Source organism: Ambystoma mexicanum, chromosome 9, assembly GCF_040938575.1.
Source record: "Ambystoma mexicanum isolate Mex_15411 chromosome 9, UKY_AmexF1_1, whole genome shotgun sequence".
Lineage (NCBI taxonomy): Eukaryota > Metazoa > Chordata > Amphibia > Caudata > Ambystomatidae > Ambystoma > Ambystoma mexicanum.
The window spans coordinates 835,482,066-835,500,943 of NC_090931.1; the positions used below are offsets into that span (position 1 = coordinate 835,482,066).

The 18,878-nt window shown below is 51.2% G+C and overlaps 1 protein-coding gene across 21 annotated transcripts in view; it reads left to right on the top strand.

The window, feature by feature from the left end:
- UNC80 (unc-80 homolog, NALCN channel complex subunit) overlaps window positions 1–18,878 on the top strand; it is a 3,486,058-nt gene that overhangs the window by 1,859,255 nt on the left and 1,607,925 nt on the right. For all 21 annotated transcript variants that reach the window (XM_069615884.1, XM_069615886.1, XM_069615890.1 and 18 more), the window contains one exon: window positions 16,750–16,857. In XM_069615884.1, the coding sequence (XP_069471985.1) occupies window positions 16,750–16,857 (108 nt within the window). The remainder of the gene's footprint in view (window positions 1–16,749; window positions 16,858–18,878) is intronic.

The window sequence follows — 18,878 nt, forward strand, 5'->3', positions numbered from 1 at the left end:
AAAAGCAGAATTATGGAAGCATACACACTACGCACTTTTTAAAGAACCACAGCAAGTTAGGAAGGCACAGTCTACTGGTGAGCAAGGAAGTTTAGGGGCCAGGCCCACTTTCAAGGGAACCAGACGGAAGATGCCCAAGATCAGACAGTTACACAGAGTCTTCAAAGTTTGTGGAGGTAGTTCGAAAAAGGTTTAGTTCAGTGCAGGAAAGTTAGCTAAGGTGTCCCAGGCTAACCCAGGTTCGAGAGACGAGGATTTAATACACCCCGTTCAAACGGTTGCAAGGGAAGCCAGGCGGAACACGGTACCTTAAATGGAGAGGATCCTCCAGCGGGGGCAGTTGTTCCTGGCAGCGGGTGCAAGTCGCAGCATCGTCCAGAGGAGGAGAAAATCTCGTCGTGGAGGAAAGATGAAGGTCGTTCTACTGCCAGGGAAGAAACCAGCCGCAGAGTTCTCCAGTACAAAGGTACTACCCTTTCGGTTTGCGGTAGTGGTGAAAACGTGGTATCCCGGTTGCCGGGGTTCTTGGCACAGGCAAGGTGGCCACGAGATGCTCCAGGAAGGCGAAAAGAAGGTAGACTGGTTATCCCCAACAGTCGAGGAAGAAGACTCTCCGGGCTGGAGATCTCCTCTGTCGTTGGGAAAAGTGGTGAGACGGTTCAGCAGGGCTCCACCGGTGGTGTCGTCGTTGCAGGCCGGCTCAGCTTCTCCCTCCTCGGATTCTTAGGTCCTGTGCGACTTCTGAAGTTCCAGTCCCCAAAGCCCTGCTTTTATGCAGCACACCCCCATTCACTCAGCCTAGCTGTCAATCAAACATGCTAAGTGGTTAGCCGGCAGGCTCACCACTTGGGCCAATCACACAAGAGTGCGACTTGAGTTACCAAGTTAACTCAGTCCAGGGTGCCTAAACCCCCTCCCATACCTCCTGGGGTACCCAGACAGAGTGGCACCACTTTTGGAGGCTTCTGTGGAGAAGCCCACCAAAAAGTGGAACAAAGGGCTCGACTTGGGTTGGAGTCACAGAAGAGAACACAAACGCCATTTTAGAATCGAGTTCTGGCAAAAAATACCAACCGGCAAATTAATATTAAATAAATAAACCGGCGGTATGTTCAAGGCTATAAGAATTAAATAAGAATTTAATAATTAAAGTTGGTAGCCTCGAACAATGGGAAAATCCCATAGAGATATATTCGCGGTCGAATATAAAAAGTAGTATCCATTGCCACCAGCCAAAACTCGATCAGGGGGACGGAGACGTGCTCCCTCGAACAACAAACCCCGGGGCAATCGAATTGCCCCGACCAGTACGTCCACAATATGATGGTTTGTACTGGTTTCTGTTCATAATTTGGGACTAGCAAAGCCAATGGTGACTTTACATGCCCTGGGAGACAGTGGTCAGTCCAAGGGTATGGAGCCTATGTTGGGGGGTCGCTACGACACCCCTGGGTTACGGCACGGAGGGTGCTGTGTAACCCACATCAAAAAAACACGAGACCCTATGGATTAAAAGACCCCATAGCCCAGAAAACACATGGAAAGTTAAAGTGGGAGCAAAAGAATCTCACTCTTAGCAGGAGAGAAAAAAATAAACCCCAAAAAATCCAGCAAAGCTGCTGGGGGACTCACTAGGTTTGGGAAATTAGCCTTACAGAGAATTCTCTCTAACACCCTGTACATTCAGGGTTATGACTTTCAGGTCAGTCATCCCTTTCATGCCTGCGTTCCCTTATGTGTTTCGTTCCCTTATGTGTTTGTGTGTTTCCCCCCGCTTAGCAGATCGTACCATGAAACTTTCCCCAATAACAGAACATTAACTATAACTATTCCCCTAACACCATCTCCCTTTCCCTCCCCCTTCCCTGTACCCTCACTGTCCCCTCTTCTTTGGACAAAGATTTCTTAAAACCTTTCCCGGGTTCCTCCCGAGCCATTGGGTCCCGTGTGTATCCCAACTTTGATCTTGCCAGGACATGTCCATATCCTGAAGTTTGATTCCGATGCATCCACCTCACCCCACCTGGTGTCTCTTCATCATTTCATGAAGTCCCTTCTTTATTCCCCACATTCATTCCCCGGCCCGGGATTCATGTTTTAGATATCAGTTATTGTCTTACTTGGTGTATCATTTCTGATCTTCACTTTGATCGTGGCCCCATCAGGTTGGTCTCCCTGCATCGCCTTCTTTTTTTTTTTTAATAACAAATGTTTTGATTTTTGAACATTCATACAATACACCAACAATTTTGCCACACCCCCAACACCCGGATAGGTTAATCAAACCGTTCATGTCTTGCTTTCCGTTTATACATTCCTTGCAGTGTTCCGTATAATGGTCATGCGTATCCCTCTGCCCCCTAGCAGCAGTTCTCAGGTCACACGTTCTTCCCACTTTCCCCAAATCTTGGTGGCTTTTGCCGGGCCCCCCGTGCTGTGTAAATTCTGTGTTCTTTCGCTGCGCAGATGTCAGTTTCATTAGACCACTGGGCCACTGTAGGGCATTCCGGGACTCCCCATTTCTGTGCTATGTCGCGCTTTATCAGGCCCATTGCCGTGGAGAGAAAGACACCCTCCTATTTGTTTGAGATATGCCCCCAGTAACATTATTGCAGGTTGTAGCACTATTGTGCATCCCAGAGTTCGTGTTAGTATTTGACAGCATTGTGTCCAGAAGGTCTTGATTCTAGGGCAGTCCCAGAGGAGATGAATGAAAGTGCCCTCCTCCCCCTGGCATCTCAGACAGTTGGGATCCTCTGACCTTCCCCAGCCGAAAAGGGCCACACGGGGGTAGTACACCCTGTAAAGTATCTTAAGCTGTACCAGTCTAATTTTGGAGTCTATTGCAATTTCGCGTGGGTGCATGAGTACCTGGATCCAGTCTTCTGGTTCAATGGTCCCCACGTCTCGTTCGCACCTATTTCTGAGGCTGACAAGTTCCGGGGTAGCAAATGCATTAATAGCTGTGTACAGAATAGTTGTGACCTTGGCAGGAATGTGCTGTGTGAGTAAGTTGCAGTCCAGGGGTGTGTAATCTGGTGCGTCGTTAAGCGCTTGCCTGTGTATATTGATGGCGTGTATTAATTGTGTATAGTGGTAGTGTTCTGCAGCCGAGATTCCGAATTTCTGCTGCAGCGTTTCGAACGGAAGGATGGAGCCATCAGCAACAATGTCTCCTATCGTGGTTATCCCCGCCCCCACCCACTGAGTCCATGCAGTCAACTTCCGTACCTCCTTCAGCATATAGTTATGCCATAGTGGTTGTGCCATAGTGATCCTGTTCCCCCAGCCTATATGGGTGTGTGCCTGCCTCCAGATAACCATGATATGGGATGACATCGTTTGTAAGGGGGGGCCTGGGTAGGTTCTGTTATCATGTTTCCAGTGGTGGGGTGTCTTGGATGATGGGCTCTTCCGCTCTGATGTGTGGAAGTTCACGATCCCCATGGAGGAGGTCATTGACTACATTTAATTGGCTGGCCCAGTAGTAGGACCTAAGGTGTGGGACTCCTATACCCCCCTCCCAGATGGATCGCTGCAGCGTAGTCAGCGCAATTCGAGGCTGCCCACCCTTCCATATCAGTTTCCTATGTAAATTCCGAATTCGGTATGGCCAGTGGGGAATTTTGCAGTATATAAAGAAAGCTTGGAAGTGCCATCATCTTAAAGAGGGCCGCTCTACCCATGAGTGTATGGGGAAGGAGCATCCTGTGCTGTACATCCCCAGCGAAGCGGTCGATTAGTGGATGCAGGTTGTGTGACACATAGTCCAAGAGAACCCCAGAGACCCATATGCCCAGGTAGCGGAAGCCTTCTCTCTCCACACGATATGGAACGTCCCGGGGGATTGCCAGGTCACCGCCTTTAACTGGGAAGAGGACTGATTTACCCCAGTTAACTCTGAGTCCACTGAAGTCCCCAAAAGTCGTCAGCATTCGGGTTATGATTGGGCATGTGTGGTCTGGGTTGCTTAGATAGAGTAACAGGTCATCCACATAGAGGGAGACCCTGTCCTCTCGTCCGTCGGGCCAGCGGAATCCGGACCATGTAGTAACCTGTCTGAGCCATCGGACGAGTGGCTCGATTGCTAGGGCGAAAAGGAGGGGGGACAGAGGACAGCCCTGCCGGGTGCCTCTGCCCAGCAGGAAGGTCCCGGAAGTCCAGCCATTTACCCTGACCGCGGCCAATGGGGCCTCATATAGAAGTTGGACCCAGCTAAGAAAGGCCTGACCAATGCCAATGCGTCTCATTGTTGCCCAGAGGCTTTCCCACACCACCGAATCGAACGCCATCTCGAAATCAATTGCGAGAAGAGCAAGTGGTGTATCGAGACTTAGTGCCTTTTCCAATAGAAGGTGTAACCGGCTTGGTGCATTCTGGTCGATCTTTGTGGCATGAAGCCACATTGGTCTTGATGAACCAATGAAGATATGACCAGTTGAAGCCTGTTGGCCAGTACTTTGGCCAAGATTTTAGCTTTGCTGTTGATAAGCGATATCGGTCTGTACGATGTGCACCGGTCAGGGGGTTTGTCTTGTTTGGGAATAACTACAATGTTGGCCGTTCGCAGGTCCAATGGAAGGGGGAATGGTGCCCTGTTCTTTGGCTGCCAGGAATAGGTCACGGAGGGGGGTCGCCATCTTATTGCTGCCCAGCTTCCTCCAGGTCTCGGCCGGGAAACCATTGGGGTCTGGTGTTTTCCCGGATTGTAGCTGGGACATGGCCTCCACGATTTCGGCTTCATCTAATTCCCTATCTAGATGTGTTCTCTGCTGCTCTGATAACTGCGGGAGTGCGATCTCATTGAGGAGGGATGGGTCTATCGAGGACCTTGGGGCGGCATAGGGCGTGGCATAAAAGTTGGCGAAAGCTTCCGCTATCTCTGGGTCCGTTTGGGCCAGCCCATTGGGGTTGTCCATGATCTGCCTGACGTGTCTGTGCCCTTCCTCACGTCGTTACAGCCAGGCCAATAGTTTGCCAGCTTTGTCGCCGTGTTCATAAATTCTGGTACTTGACTCCCTATGTGCCTGTCTTGCGTTATCTAGCGCTGTATTATGGAGGGTTGCTCTAGCCTTCACGAGGGAGCGGTATGTTTTGGGGGTGGGGTCGGAAATATACCTGATTTCCCATTTCTCTACCACATTCTCTGCCTTCGTTACTTTCCTATGGTGTTCTTTCCTTTTATTGCACGTCCAGGCAGTCATTTCACTTCTAAGTACCGGCTTATGTGCCTCCCGTAATATCACCGGGTCCTCTACCGAGCCCCTGTTTATTTCAAAGAATTTGTTGGATTTTTCCGTGATGTGTTCCTCGAACTCTGGAAGGCCTAGGGAATAATTGTTTAACCGCCAAGTCTTGGGCGGTAAGGGTCGATCCGTGTGGAGCGTCACTTCCAGGGGAGAGTGGTCAGATATGCCACGGGGAAGAAGTTCTGCCGTCTTTACTCTATATGCTTCAGGAGTTGGAAGGAAAAAGTAATCGAGCCTGGACAAGGATGCGTGGGCTCCCGAGTGGAAGGAGAAACCCTGGTCTGTGGGGTGGAGTTCTCTCCACAGATCACTTAAGCCTAGTGCTGTTGCAAAGGTTGCCAGCCGCGTGGACTTGTTTGGGTTCCGATTCCGGATGTGGGTCCGGTCTCATGTGTTCCTCATGACATCATTGAAGTCCCCCCCCCCCCAGAATCCATAAATCTGGTTGTTGTTGCGCCACCAGGGCTGTTGCGTCCCTCAGAAGACCCTCCCCCAACCACGGTGGGGAATATATTGCTAGAATAGCCACTGTCTCCCCCCACAATGCTCCCAGGAGCATCATGAAATGGCCACAGGGGTCCAGTTCCACTGCTGATAGTTCAAAAGGGAGCCGCTTGTGTGAGAGGTTCAGGACTCCCTGGGATCCCATTTTGTACCCCACGTGATACGCTAGTCGGTAGTTGGTCCTACGGAAGAACCAGCAGGTTGAACCCGCTAAAGGGGTCTCCGTAAGAAGGGCCATGTCAGAGGAGCGCCTGTTAAGGAATTGCATAATAAGCTGGCGTTTAATACTTGAGCCCATGCCATTTACGTTCCATGTAAGGATTTTTAGGGACCTGTGGCGTTCAGTGGGTATCATTGGGGCCTGCGCATCTCCACCGGTGGAACCATTATGGTGTTGTGTGGTCATTGCTGTCTGGGAGTCTTGGGTGTTGTGCCAGGTAGATGCGTGGTATGTTTGGCCGTAGAGATACGGCGGCCGCGCCTGGCAGGGGTGTGAGCATTGAGCATAATGTGCTTAGCGGCATCTTGGTGAACAGTGGTGTGGTGTAACCTCCCGGAGAATATCTAACATAAAACAACTTCCCTTCCCCCCCTCCCCATACTCCTCCCCAACATGAAGTATCTGTCGCCCAAACTCTACTGGCGCCTAAAAAATATGTCGCCATATCAACTTAAACCTTCACCTTCCCACCGACTTACTACTCCTTTATGGGTCAAGCAACTTGAGTCAGGGGCGTGGCGTCCGCCGTTGGCATGGTGTGTTGATTATAACAGCATATGACTCATTTGATCCTTTGTGCAGGGGCGAAGGCAACCCTGTGTTGGTGTCAGTCCAGGAGGGGTGCATTGTTGCAGGTGGTTGCCAAGAAGGAGATTGGTCAATGAGTGCACTGGTGTTTCATTCCGGTTTTCTGTTTGGCCGGTGTCCTTCTTAACATTGCTAAGGATTGGGGCCTCCGTTTGGTTCAATCAGGTTCTCCGGTACGGGTTGCTGGGCAGGTCTTTCTCCCCTTGGTCGAGGTCCCGGTCTTCCCCTGCGGTTCTGATCGGATCTGGTCCAGTCTCCTCCGATGTGGGTCTCTGCCCATTTCCAGGCTTCCTGTGGATCGGTAAAGTGGACTGTCTTGCCTTCATGTTGGATTTTCAACTGGGCCGGGAACAGTAGCCCGTATTTCACGTTCATGGAGAGAAGCTTCCTTTTTAAATGTTCGCAGGATTGTCTGGCTTTCTGGACTTTGCGGGTGTAATCCGGAAAGAAGGCGACCGTGGCTCTGTTATATGTCATCGACCCTTGTGTTCGGGCCATTTGTAGAATGGCGTCCCTATCGGGTAATTAAGAAGCCTCGCGATGATTGTCCTCGGGGGTGCACCCGTGACCGGACGACCTGTGGGCATGCGGTGTGCACGTTCCACTGAAAAGAAGTTCGAGAAGGTCTTTGGCGCAAAAAAGTCCGCCAGCCATTCCTCCAGGAAGAGTTCCATGCTGGGTCCCTCTGTGCGTTCCGGCATGCCCAAAATGCGAATGGTATTGCGGCGGGACCTGCCTTCTCCCTCTTCAACTCGGGCTTCCAAGGTTTTCAGGCGGGTCAATGTTTGTGTAAGCTGTTGGTGCACCCCGCCTAGGTCGTCCTCCACGCCAGATATCCGTTGTTCTACCTCCCCCGTCTGGGATGAGAGTTTCTGGAGGTCGTGGCGGAGGAATGAGACCTCGGTGGAGATGGTATCCATTTTCTGCTCCACCGAGGAGCGCGAACTGGCGATGCGTGCCATCACATCCTTTAGCGACAGGAGCTCGTCTGATGGAGGGGGGGTCACCCCCAAGTCCTCAACATTTGGTGCTGTATGTGTGCTCGTGGCGTATTGATCCATGGTGCTTTGCGTCGAGGTTATCGTGCTTTTTTCTTTGCCCATGATGTAGCTTTTCAAGGGACAGTAAGTGTAGCTTCTGGAGGAGCACTCTTCTCTCGTGGCGTTGTTTAAGCCTCCACTAGCGATTAAATTGCCCTTGCTGTGTTGCTTCCGTATTGAAGTTTGGGCGGTTGCAACCTCAGGGAGGTGCAGAAAGGTTATGTTCGCTTAGACTCAGGTGTGGAGTTCCGGCCTCTGTAGGCAATTAACAATAAGGAGCACCCCTGTGTTGCCGGTCTTCCACCAGCTGTCCTTTTCAGCTGCCCGGCTTGCGAGTCGAGTACGGGGCTGTGGTCCCGCACTAAAAGGGGGGTGAGGGGGAAGGGGAACCAGTTCCGTCCACTAGCCGCAGCTGTAGTAAGGGCTCAATCAGTGCTGCTTGCGGGCATTAGTCGGCTTGTTCTCGCCAATGTCTTCCTATTGCCTGACCTGGCGTTGCAGGTTGGTAGCGCGGCCAGAGATTGCGGCGCCACAGCTGCCCAGGAATGCCCAGTGTTCTCCTCCCTTCGTGATCCTTCACACTGGTTGTCGCGCCCCGGTGTTTATGCCACGGGGCAGTGGCAGCACGTCCCCCACCAAAGCTTCAAAGGGAAGGCCGGACCAACTAGTGTTACCCAGCATACAGTCTGCGGCTGTTCGTGGAGATGTGTGCACGGGTGTACTGGAGAATCGCTGTGGGTCTCCCTTCCACTGTGGAGTTATCGGTGTTCCTGCTGCTGTTCCGGGGGGGGACTTTTGGCACCTGCACCCTGATGGCTGGCACGCGGTGCTGGGTATGGCGGTGTCACTGTGCAGAACCTTTCGGGTGATTGCCCCGTTTTGTGTCATGTCCTCTTATTCCTCCATTGCGTGTTATTTCACAGGCTGCTTGTATGTGTGCCTGCGCCAGTGTAAGGAGCCCGGTCCGTCCACCCAGGTCGTTCCCCTCACCTCATGGGCGGCGCTTTCCAGATCTTACGTGATGCCAATGTTTTTTTTTTTTTTTTTAAATCCGTTTTTATTGTTTACATTGTGCCAATAACGTGGTTACACACCAAAACAAAGTGCAGTTACATCCGCCCCACCCTCCCTCCCCCCGATCCCAACTGTCCGGACCCAAACGTGATACACCACAAGTTCAGCTTTGTGATTGTTGTGAGTCAATTGTGTCGTTGCCAGAGGAGCTTTCTGCATTGGGGTTGAACAATGTAACAGTTAGCTCCACCGATTGTAGAAGGTCGTCTGAGGTGTCCTGTCTTTGTTGGCGCTGGGCCATCTCCCAAGCTGCAGTTTCGGCATTCGTCCATTTGCGGAGGTCTTCCCACCATGTTAGCAGGCAGGGGGCCTGCGGGCGCTTCCAGTTCATGGCAATGCGTCTCTTTGCCAGCATATACATTAGGTCTTTTAGTTTATTAAGTGGTCTTTTCTTCTTACTTCTGGGGTATCTACCAAGGATACATGCTTGTGGCGTGTGGACCTCCAGGGTGATGTTCGCCTCGGCCACCTTAGTTTTGACCTGGGCCTAGAAGGACTGTATGGCGGGGCATCCCCAGAACATGTGTGTCATCACTGCGTGGGATTCGTTGCATTTAGGGCATCCCGCACTCACGGCTCCACTAAATCTGGAAATGATGTCTGGCGTGAGATACGCTCTGTTCGTAATGTAAAATTGGATGAGTTGGAACCTGGCGTTCCTGGATACCTTCTTGTGGTATACCATTATGGCCTCCCATTCTTTGTCTTCAAACTGCGATCCAAGTTCCTGTTCCCACATTTCCTTGCACTTAAGGCTTTGCTGGGTGACGCTGTTTAGCAATGTGTCATATATTCTGGAGGTCTCGTGGCCTCCCTCCGCCGCCCCGAGCAGGCTCTCTATGTTTTCGTGTCCGGTGTTCAAGTTCTCCATCGTGGGCCAGCGAGCTGCTAGTCTCTTGACCACTGCATTGTGTAGTAAGAACTGTCCGGTGTGGATTCCAGAGACTTCGTGTAGCTCTGTGAAATTTAAGATTCCTTGGTCGTCCACCAGGTCGCCCAGGGTGGCAATGCCGCAAGGCTCCCAAGTGTCTCTTATTATCCTTTGGCTTCCCGGTCTGTTAGCCATGATGGCAGTTATTGGGATCTGTGGAGAGTAGGGGTCCGGGAGCAATGCGGCCCTGCAGGCCCTTCTCCATATCTGGATACCCAGGAGGATCAGGTACGAGTGAGGTTGTTTGGTTCTGGGTTCAGACCATAGCAGATCCCTGAGGAGCAGTTGCGTGACTCCTGGTTGCAGCAAGCGAGTGTCTGTAGTGGCCTCGTCGGCCATCCATTGTATCACATGCTTCAATTGTCCAGCAAGGTAATACAGTTCGAAGTTAGGTACCCTGAGGCCCCCCCTGTCATACGGTCTCTGCATCGTTTCCAGGGCGACTCTGCGCCTTCCATCTTGCCACAAAAACGTCCGGCGCAGCCTATGTAGTTCAGTGAAGAATTGTCGTGGTATGTTATAGGGTACGTTGGTGAAGAAGTATAGGAGTCTGGGCAACGCTACCATTTTTAGTAGGCCCACTCTGCCCGCCACCGACAGTGGTAGCTTGCTCCAGAACTCCATTGATCTTGCCAGACCTTCCTTTGCCCTTACTGTATTCAGCACGTGCTCTGTCTTGGGGTCTCTGTGCACCCTAATGCCCAGGTACTTAAAGGAGGAGGGTTCCCATTTCAGGGCTAGTTTGGGAAGCTTATCGGTCGCTACTCCGCTCAAGGCGGCTAGGGGGAACAGGCAGGATTTATTCTGATTGATCTGGATCCCCGTATATCTGTGGAACCTGTCTAAGGTTTCTAGTACGTAGGGCAGCATGTGTGCAGGGTTGGTTAGATAGAGGAGCATATCGTCGGCGTACGTAGAAATCACATGGTTCTCCCCATCTACCATTATGCCCCCATCTCCATATTCTTGTCTCAGGTATGCTGCCACTGGCTCTATAGCCATAATGTACAGCATGGGTGATAGGGGGCAACCCTGCCTGGTTCCTCGAGAAAGCTCCCATTTGTGTGAGAAGGTGTTTTTGGTGCGTACTCTGGCCTCCGGGTTGGTGTAGAGGAGTGTGACCCACTTAATGTAGCTAGGCCCTAACCCCAACTTGGACATGGTAGCCAGGAGCCATTTCCAGCGCACTGAGTCGAACGCGTTGGAGGCGTCCAAGGACGCCACTGCGCATTGCATCCGTCTGCCTTCGGTGCTGTAGATGACATGGTGCAGTCTGCGTAGGTTTTCTGTGATGGCTCTGCCGGGCACATATGCCGTCTGGTCTTGGTGGATCAGTGTCGGGATGACTCTACGTAACCTCATGGCCAGAATTGCCGCAAGTACCTTACTATCTGTGTTTAATAAGGACAGGGGCCTATATGAGCCGCACTCTGCGCCGTCTTTGTCGGGTTTTAAGAGTGGTATAATGGTCACCTCCCTCATGGTGCTAGGTAGTTGACCTGTATCGTATGCCTCATTGAAGACTTGAGAGAGCAGCGGGGCTAGTTCGTCTTCATAGGCCTTGTAGAACTCGCCTGGGAGTCCATCCGGGCCCGGTGCCTTCCCAGAGGGAAGCGTTCTAATGACCACTGCAACCTCTTTAGGGGTTATTGGCCCTTCCAGGGATTCAGCCGCATGTTCCTCAAGATGTGGTAATTTAATGATGTCCAGTGCATCCTCTATTTCAGTGTCTGTGGGCGGTGGCGAGTCGGTGTAGAGGGCCTGGTAAAACCCAGCGAATGCATGGTTTATGGCGGCTTGTGTGTGCGCGTCTATGCCATACGTGATGCCAATGTTATTGTTGCAGCCGCGTTAGTTGGATGGCTTGTGCCCTAATATGTGTCGCCACCAAAATGCTCCTCCTCAGATGCCCCATCTGTTATGATGGCAGGGTTGCGGCTGGGACCCCATCTGCGGCGGCTTACCCGCCACGGGCGGCAGTGTGGCAAGTCAACGGCTTCCTTGGGCCGCTGGGTGCAGGAGTGTTGTTCCGGGGGTTCTCCCCGCTGGTCACTGGTCTCCAAGGCAGGCGCTCCGCCAGCGTCACGCACGGAAGGAATCCGCTCGCCGTCCCTGCCCAATGCTCCTTGTCCGCGGGCGGCACCCCACGGCCATGGAGGCAGCCCCGGTCGATGACACGGGCCAAGCTGCGCAGCAGCACACCACGTTGCGGGCGACCGCAGACCCCCCTCGCCTTCACTCGTCCCGGCGACCGCTGCACTCGGGGACAGCAGCAGGTCTCAGCAGCGGTGTGCCTCCGGACCACTCCAGGGGCGCTGGCTCGATGGCAGGTTTGGCAGCGGGGCGTCGCAGGCAGCCTCCGCTTGTCCCTGTTATAATTTCAGCGCGACTCGGAGGCGGTGGCCATCTTAGTTGGAGTCGGGTGTTCTTCTCCTCTGCCTTCCGACGCCGATATCTAGCTCTTCACTCGGCGGATTCGGTCCCCTCTGCTGCCGTATGCTACCACGGGGTTCCGCTGCCCAAAATTGTCTTTTTCATAGAAATCAACTTTCCAAATCACAGGATATTTACAGGATTTTTCAGGCAGCCACGGGAGTGCTCGCTGGCCACGCCCCCCTGCCTCGCCTTCTTTTGAAGTCAACTGACCATTCCCATTGTTTTAGTCTTTCCGCTTTCTGGTCGTGGCTCGCTCCTTTGCCTGTAAAGGGTTGTTCCTCCTCCTCTATCTGTAGCAGGGCCAGTCCTTCCTCGAATGTGGAGATTCGCTGTTGCTTGTCTTCCCACGTAAAGGACAAACCAAAGGGGTACACCCACCTGTAGGTTATTCTTTTGGCCATCAATGCCTTTGTTACCGGCTGCATCAGTCTTCTTTTGTGGAGTGTGCTGTGTCCTGGAATAATTGTACTGGTGTTACGTTAATGGTGACAGTCTATTGCTTCCTTGCTGCTTGCAATATTTCCTCCTTCACTGGGTAGGAGGTCATTGTCAGTAAGACGTCTCTTGGTTTTGCTCCCGGGTCTGCTTTCTTGGGCCCCACTCTGTGCACTCGGTCCATGAGTATGTCTTCCGGTTGCGTGCCGGAGAGGAGGCTGCTGAAGCAGTGTTGCATTGTTTCTCTCAAGTCCTTGTCCTCAATCGTTTCTCCCAGGCCTTTGACCCTAATGTTGGATCTTCGGGATCTGTTTCAAGATCTTCTGCCTGGAGTTCCAGGTTGTGTGTCGCTCTGGCGATCTGGACCAGGAGAATGCTGTTTTGTTTTGGGTCTTCTGCGATCTGCAATAGACCCGCTTCTGTAGTGTCTACTCTGTCCCCCAGTTCTGTAATGTCTTTCCTCACCTCTTGCAAGGAGGACCTCAGGTCTTCTCTTATAGTGCTCAGTTGGCTTTGGAGGGAGTACTTCATTCTGCTTTCAATGCTCTTCAAGCATTCTTACAAATCTTCTTTATTGAGGGCCATGTCTGTGTTTTCTGATGGTGTTTTTCTGCTATCCGTTTGCCCTGTAGGTTCCCAGCTCTGGTGTTCTTCCAATCGGAGCTGTCTCCAGCAGTGCTTGAGTTGCCCCTCCCTCATTTTGGGTGTAGTTTTGACTCTTAGCAGAGTGTTCTTGAGTTTGTTCCTTGGCATCTGTGGCTTTACTTTGGCTCCTCAGTGGGTGGAGGTCAGGACAGGTATCTTTTGGTAGGGGCTGTGTGCCCCTCCCCGGGCCTTCCTTCTGGGGTTAAATGAGGTATGGGCTTAGACCGTGGAATCCCAGCCGGTGTTGTATGAAGCAGTTCTTGTTTGTGCTTTTAATATGGGTCTCTTCAGGGGCCAAACGTGGCTTTGCTTGGGGCCTGGAGCTCGCGTTGTACCCCTTAACTTTTGCTCTGCATGCAGGTTAGCTGGGGAGGCCTTAGTGAGACAAGTATGATGCCAGTGCTGTTTTCTTTTTTTTTGGGGGGGGGAGGGGGTGATTGCCTTTTTTCCACCATAACAGCTGTCAGCCTCGTTGTAGGTTGGGGGCCTAACCCCTGTCAGCCTCGTTGTAGGTTGGGGGCCTGTTTGCACAATCCTTTCTGTGGGATATGGTCAGTGTTCACAGTCCCCTTATATGGATTTCCCCCTGCCCGCCTGAGCTTATGTGTGCTCCTCTGCCGCAGCTGTGTCTCCACTCGGGGTGTAGGAGGATCCGTGCTATTTTTGTATATGCGGGGGGGGAACTGGGCTGTGATCCTCCTAGCGTGCTCCTCTTTATTAGCTGCTGTACCTTATGTGTCTGTTCCCCGCGCTGACTCCCGGACCGCTTCTCTGTCCGTGGGCGGTCTTGGGAGGGCCGGTACAGGTCGGGGTTGGGGTGCGGTAGAGCTCCTCTTGGTTCCTTTCTTCGTTTGGTGCCCCGTTCACTGTCGGTGGGGGGCGTCAGTTTCCCGCTGCTCAATACGATCACGCTTTGGTGTGCAAACTGCTTTGGGTTTCCCCTCATCTCCTCGGCACCAGGGTGCAGGTGTCCTCTTTACTGGGTGGTTCGGTTCCGACATCCTCAGACACCGTCTCAGTGCTTCCCTGCACGTTCTTTCTGGACCGCACACAATTGCGGGTGCTCAGTCCTTTGCTGGGTTGTGTGTCCGCACTCGTGACACGGTGACCAGGGGGTTCGGTTGCGGTGTTGGGCACCTCACCTCCACTGATGCTGGCTTCCAGGGTCAGTCACGGGCTGCTCTTCTGTGAGTTCCCGTACCTGTAGGCTGTTGCTGTCCGGGGCCTCCCGGTTTCTCTGGTCTTGCTGCTCTTTCGTTGCTGAAGACCTCGGTCGTATGCAGTTAACTGCTCCGCTTCAAGTCAGCACTCTGCATGACCTTTCGTTTCCTTTCTGGGGGCAATTTCAGGCTGTTTTACGATGAAGGGATGCTTTATTTCACCTTTAGATTTTTCCGCCCGAGCGGGGCACAGAGGTTATGCGACCTCACAGGGCGGCGGCCATCTTGGAATTGACGACCTTTATTTCTAATGCCTCCATTTCTTTTGTGTACTCCTGAAACATTTTGGTTAGGTAATTCTTCAATTTCGTAATTTCACTCCTCATCCACTCTTTGACGTATCTAGCTGGCGCAACAGGTATGTTTGATTCCACCCAGCACTGCGCTAGTGTGATTTGAAATGTTGTTAGGTCAGAATCTGAACACTGCAAAGATAAGGAAACTGCAGAGGAGTCATGTCTATCAGAACTACTGTTACCTGTAAGGTGCATAACTTGTTCATTTGGTTTACCTTCTAACTCTGGAATCTTAGTTATTGTCACATTACTACAACCATGACTCCTAGTTCTCACTTTTGTCTCTTAGCTTTGTCAACTGCATGTAAACTGCAGTCTGCATCCTTTGCTTGATGTCTACATAGGCAGACGAAAGAGGCTGCAGTACCAAAAACAGCAACCAAAGTTCTGGTAGAACGTTGTAGCAGCACCAAATGTTCACTTGTTTCAGTGCCAAGTGTGGCTTCTAAGTAGTGTTCAGCACTATTTACCACATCTAAAAACATAACATGTCTTGGCTGAATGTTGTTTTTGTTTTTCATGTAGTTTGTTGTTTTCTGATCTTAGAGCTTCCACCGACTGGGCTTTCCATACTCTTTGGAAGGACCCAAAGCATGTAGAGGAAAAGAAAACACTGCCATTACAGTGAATAGTTGATTGTACTCAGCCACCCACTACAGGATATTTCCAGGACTCATGCTTACAACTAAGTCACTTTTGTATAATATAATTTTTGTTGAGATTTGCACATCCATCATTTTTAAATCTGTTCACATCTACTTTAATGACTACTGTGTAAGTAATGACTTTAATATGAGTACTTAGGCCAGTCAATCCATCTTCCATTTACTCATTCCTCAGTGCTCCTTCGTTTGGTCGTTCCCTTCTTAGCCTGCCCCATAATCAAGTATGCACTTAATTTCTACCCTTTCATCAGGGATTTCACCTCAGAATTAAGGTACACGTTGAAGTTGTGGGTATGTAGCTTTTCTGAACTGACAAGGGCCAATTATGTTAGCTTCAAAGGCTTCATAACAATCTGAAGTGAGTTTCACTGTAATTATAAACTTTGAAGCCAAAGAATTAAACAGTAGGTTGCCATACATCTATCCTGTATGTCGCCCTTCTTTGTGAGGTTGAGATACTCTGAACAAGATAGAGTTCTAGTTCTGCATTAGCTTTAGGATATCCTAATTTCTCCCCTCCTTGCCCTTCTAAATCTTCAGTCATCATCATCGCTCATCATCCCTGATACTTCATTCTGCTTCCTGTTACATTACACCTCCATTTCTTCTTGTCTCTCCTATTGCAGATTTAAGGACATTTTCATTCATCCTCCTTACTCTTCACACATCATCCTTATTCCTTATTCGTTTTTCCACTTCCTCTTTCCTAATTAATCCTCTTCAGTCATCCTCCTTACCCCTCATACCCAAGTCCTCAAACACCATTCTTATTCTCTCCTCCTGGACTCTACGGTGTGTTTCCCAGGATCATGCAATTTGGTCAAGTAAGGAACCTGGGATTCAAAACTAGACCACATGGTTTACAATCTTTACTTGACCTCAATACCACAACTCCCTGTGTACTATCGTTTGTTTTGAGGTATATAGAAGAGCAAGTGAGGTATGAGGTAGATGAATAAGGAACCAGATGTGGAAAACAAACAAATAGAGAAGGGTGGTGGAATAAAGATAAGGAATAAGGCTAAGGAATAAGGACGGTCACTATTCATGAAAGTAGGACCTCAGCCTGGATAGAAATCTTTGTGCCATATCATTATTCCTGCAGTTAATTGAGGAGAAATGAAGACAGCCTCAGAGTAGCAGGTGAAAAAAAGCAAGTAAATGCTCAGAGCAATTTAGCTGAAAACGAGAACTAGCTCCCATTTCGTCAACATCTAAATACTTACAGTATCTCTCATTGTCTCAGCTCATGTCCAAAAGATAGCATAAATGCCAACATAAGTCTCTGTCCGACTCATACCCAATTTGCACATATCTACTAGGGAATGGAATCATGGTAAAATGCATTTTAAGCTTTTATGACATTCACCTTAATTTCTAGTAAGCTGATTGAAGTGACTCTCATTGTATCCTGTTATATAATAGATATCTACTGTTTGTTTACAGTGTCCAGACAAGTCATGCCTTCGTACCCCTTCTCTAAAAAAGAAAATGTCTGAAGCAAACCTAGAGGGGAAGAAGGACACCGGAATGTTGAAATATATCAGAAATCAGGTACTGTGCATGTTAAAGAAATTGACAAAAGCAGCACTCTATATGGCCTACACTATAAAACTGTATTATCTCATTTTCATTACGATTTGTTGGTGAGTTTCAGGTTTCCCTTGCTGTGCCCCTTCATTAAACCTCTTTGCGTTTTCTCTACCCATTGCTTATTTTCACTTTTCTCTCCACTATTGGATTTTTAACTTAATTTATTAGCAATAGGATTACCCCATGAGTCCGTCATCACGGAAATGCAAGCTAGCCCGCCAATTTCACTGCAGCATTTCTGTCATTCAGTTCTATTTGGAGCTAGGTTACAACCCCTCTCAGTAAGAGGTGGACAATGTGTGAGTTGGTTATGAAAATTATAAATAGAACCATGAGGGGAAGTGTGGCTGGAAGCAAGAGTAGGTAGACATCTATTACAACTGCTCTCTTCAGACGCTCTTTTGATCCTGTTCTTTTAACATACTTATTACAGCTATGTAAACACACCTACCTCTTATATTGCTTGTAGCATCTGATTTGATGCTGAATACATTGGAGTAAAAGGAGGGTGACTCAGAAGGTTTGCTTTAAAATCAAATGTTAAATAGCTGACAGAGGGCTACACAGGAGGAAATATGGATTTTGCGGGTTTATGATGACAGAACGCTACCATTCTGTAAGGGCAGATTTGCTGCGAAGGGTATTATTTCATACATTTTTGACTGTCAAATGTGGGAAAGGATGGCATGGTACTCTAACTTGGTGCTTCTGATGAAGTCGGAGAGCTAGTCGGAGCCTGCCAGGTTCACAGAGACCTCAAAAATATAATACTGAAAAAGGCCACCAGGGGGCGCACGGACAGGCATGCTCTGCGCGTGAGCTCCGCTACCACGGCCCCCAAAGTGGACTGAGCCCCCACTTAAGGCCCCCCCCCCCGTGGTAAAAATGAACGTGCTGCTGTCGGAAGGTCCCCCCCCCATGTGGTGAGAATCCGGAGCAAAAACGGTGGAGGACTCGCCCAGAAATCGCTCCGTGAAGCCGAGCCACCATACGAGCGCTGGGACGACTGGCAGGCCTTCAGGCAACAACGAGCGGCGAACAGCAGAGAAGCTGGAGCAGGCCCCGCAGCTGAGGGCCCCGAAGAAGAGGACACTGCCCGCAGTCAACGGGCGGCCCTCCACCACGAACGAGCAGCGCTGTGAGCGGGGAGCCGGAGACAGGACCTGAAGGTGGGTGCCCTCAGGCAACAACGAGCGGCGAACAGCAGAGAAGCTGGAGCAGGCCCCGCAGCTGAGGGCCCCGAAGAAGAGGACACTGCCCGCAGTCAACGGGCGACCCTCCACCACGAACGAGCAGCGCTGTGAGCGGGGAGCCGGAGACAGGACCTGAAGGTGGGTGCCCTCAGGCAACAACGAGCGGCGAACAGCAGAGAAGCTGGAGCAGGCCCCGCAGCTGAGGGTCCCGAAGAAGAGGACACTGCCCGCAGTCAACGGGCGGCCCTCCACCACGAACGAGCAGCGCTGTGAGCGGGGAGCCGGAGACAGGACCTGAAGGTGGGTGCCCTCAGGCAACAACGAGCGGCGAACAGCAGAGAAGCTGGAGCAGGCCCCGCAGCTGAGGGCCCCGAAGAAGAGGACACTGCCCGCAGTCAACGGGCGGCCCTCCACCACGAACGAGCAGCGCTGTGAGCGGGGAGCCGGAGACAGGACCTGAAGGTGGGTGCCCTCAGGCAACAACGAGCGGCGAACAGCAGAGAAGCTGGAGCAGGCCCCGCAGCTGAGGGCCCCGAAGAAGAGGACACTGCCCGCAGTCAACGGGCGGCCCTCCACCACGAACGAGCAGCGCTGTGAGCGGGGAGCCGGAGACAGGACTTGAAGGTGGGTGATACGCGGTGCGAGGTGGCGCCGCTGTGAACCTGGCCCCTTAACGCCGCGGAGAGCTGGAATAGCCGAAACCCCAACGAAACGGGACACGTAGGGCGGAACCGGCTACAATAAACCTGAGAGACAGTCTCACAGGGAAAACCCCCGACAGACGGCTCG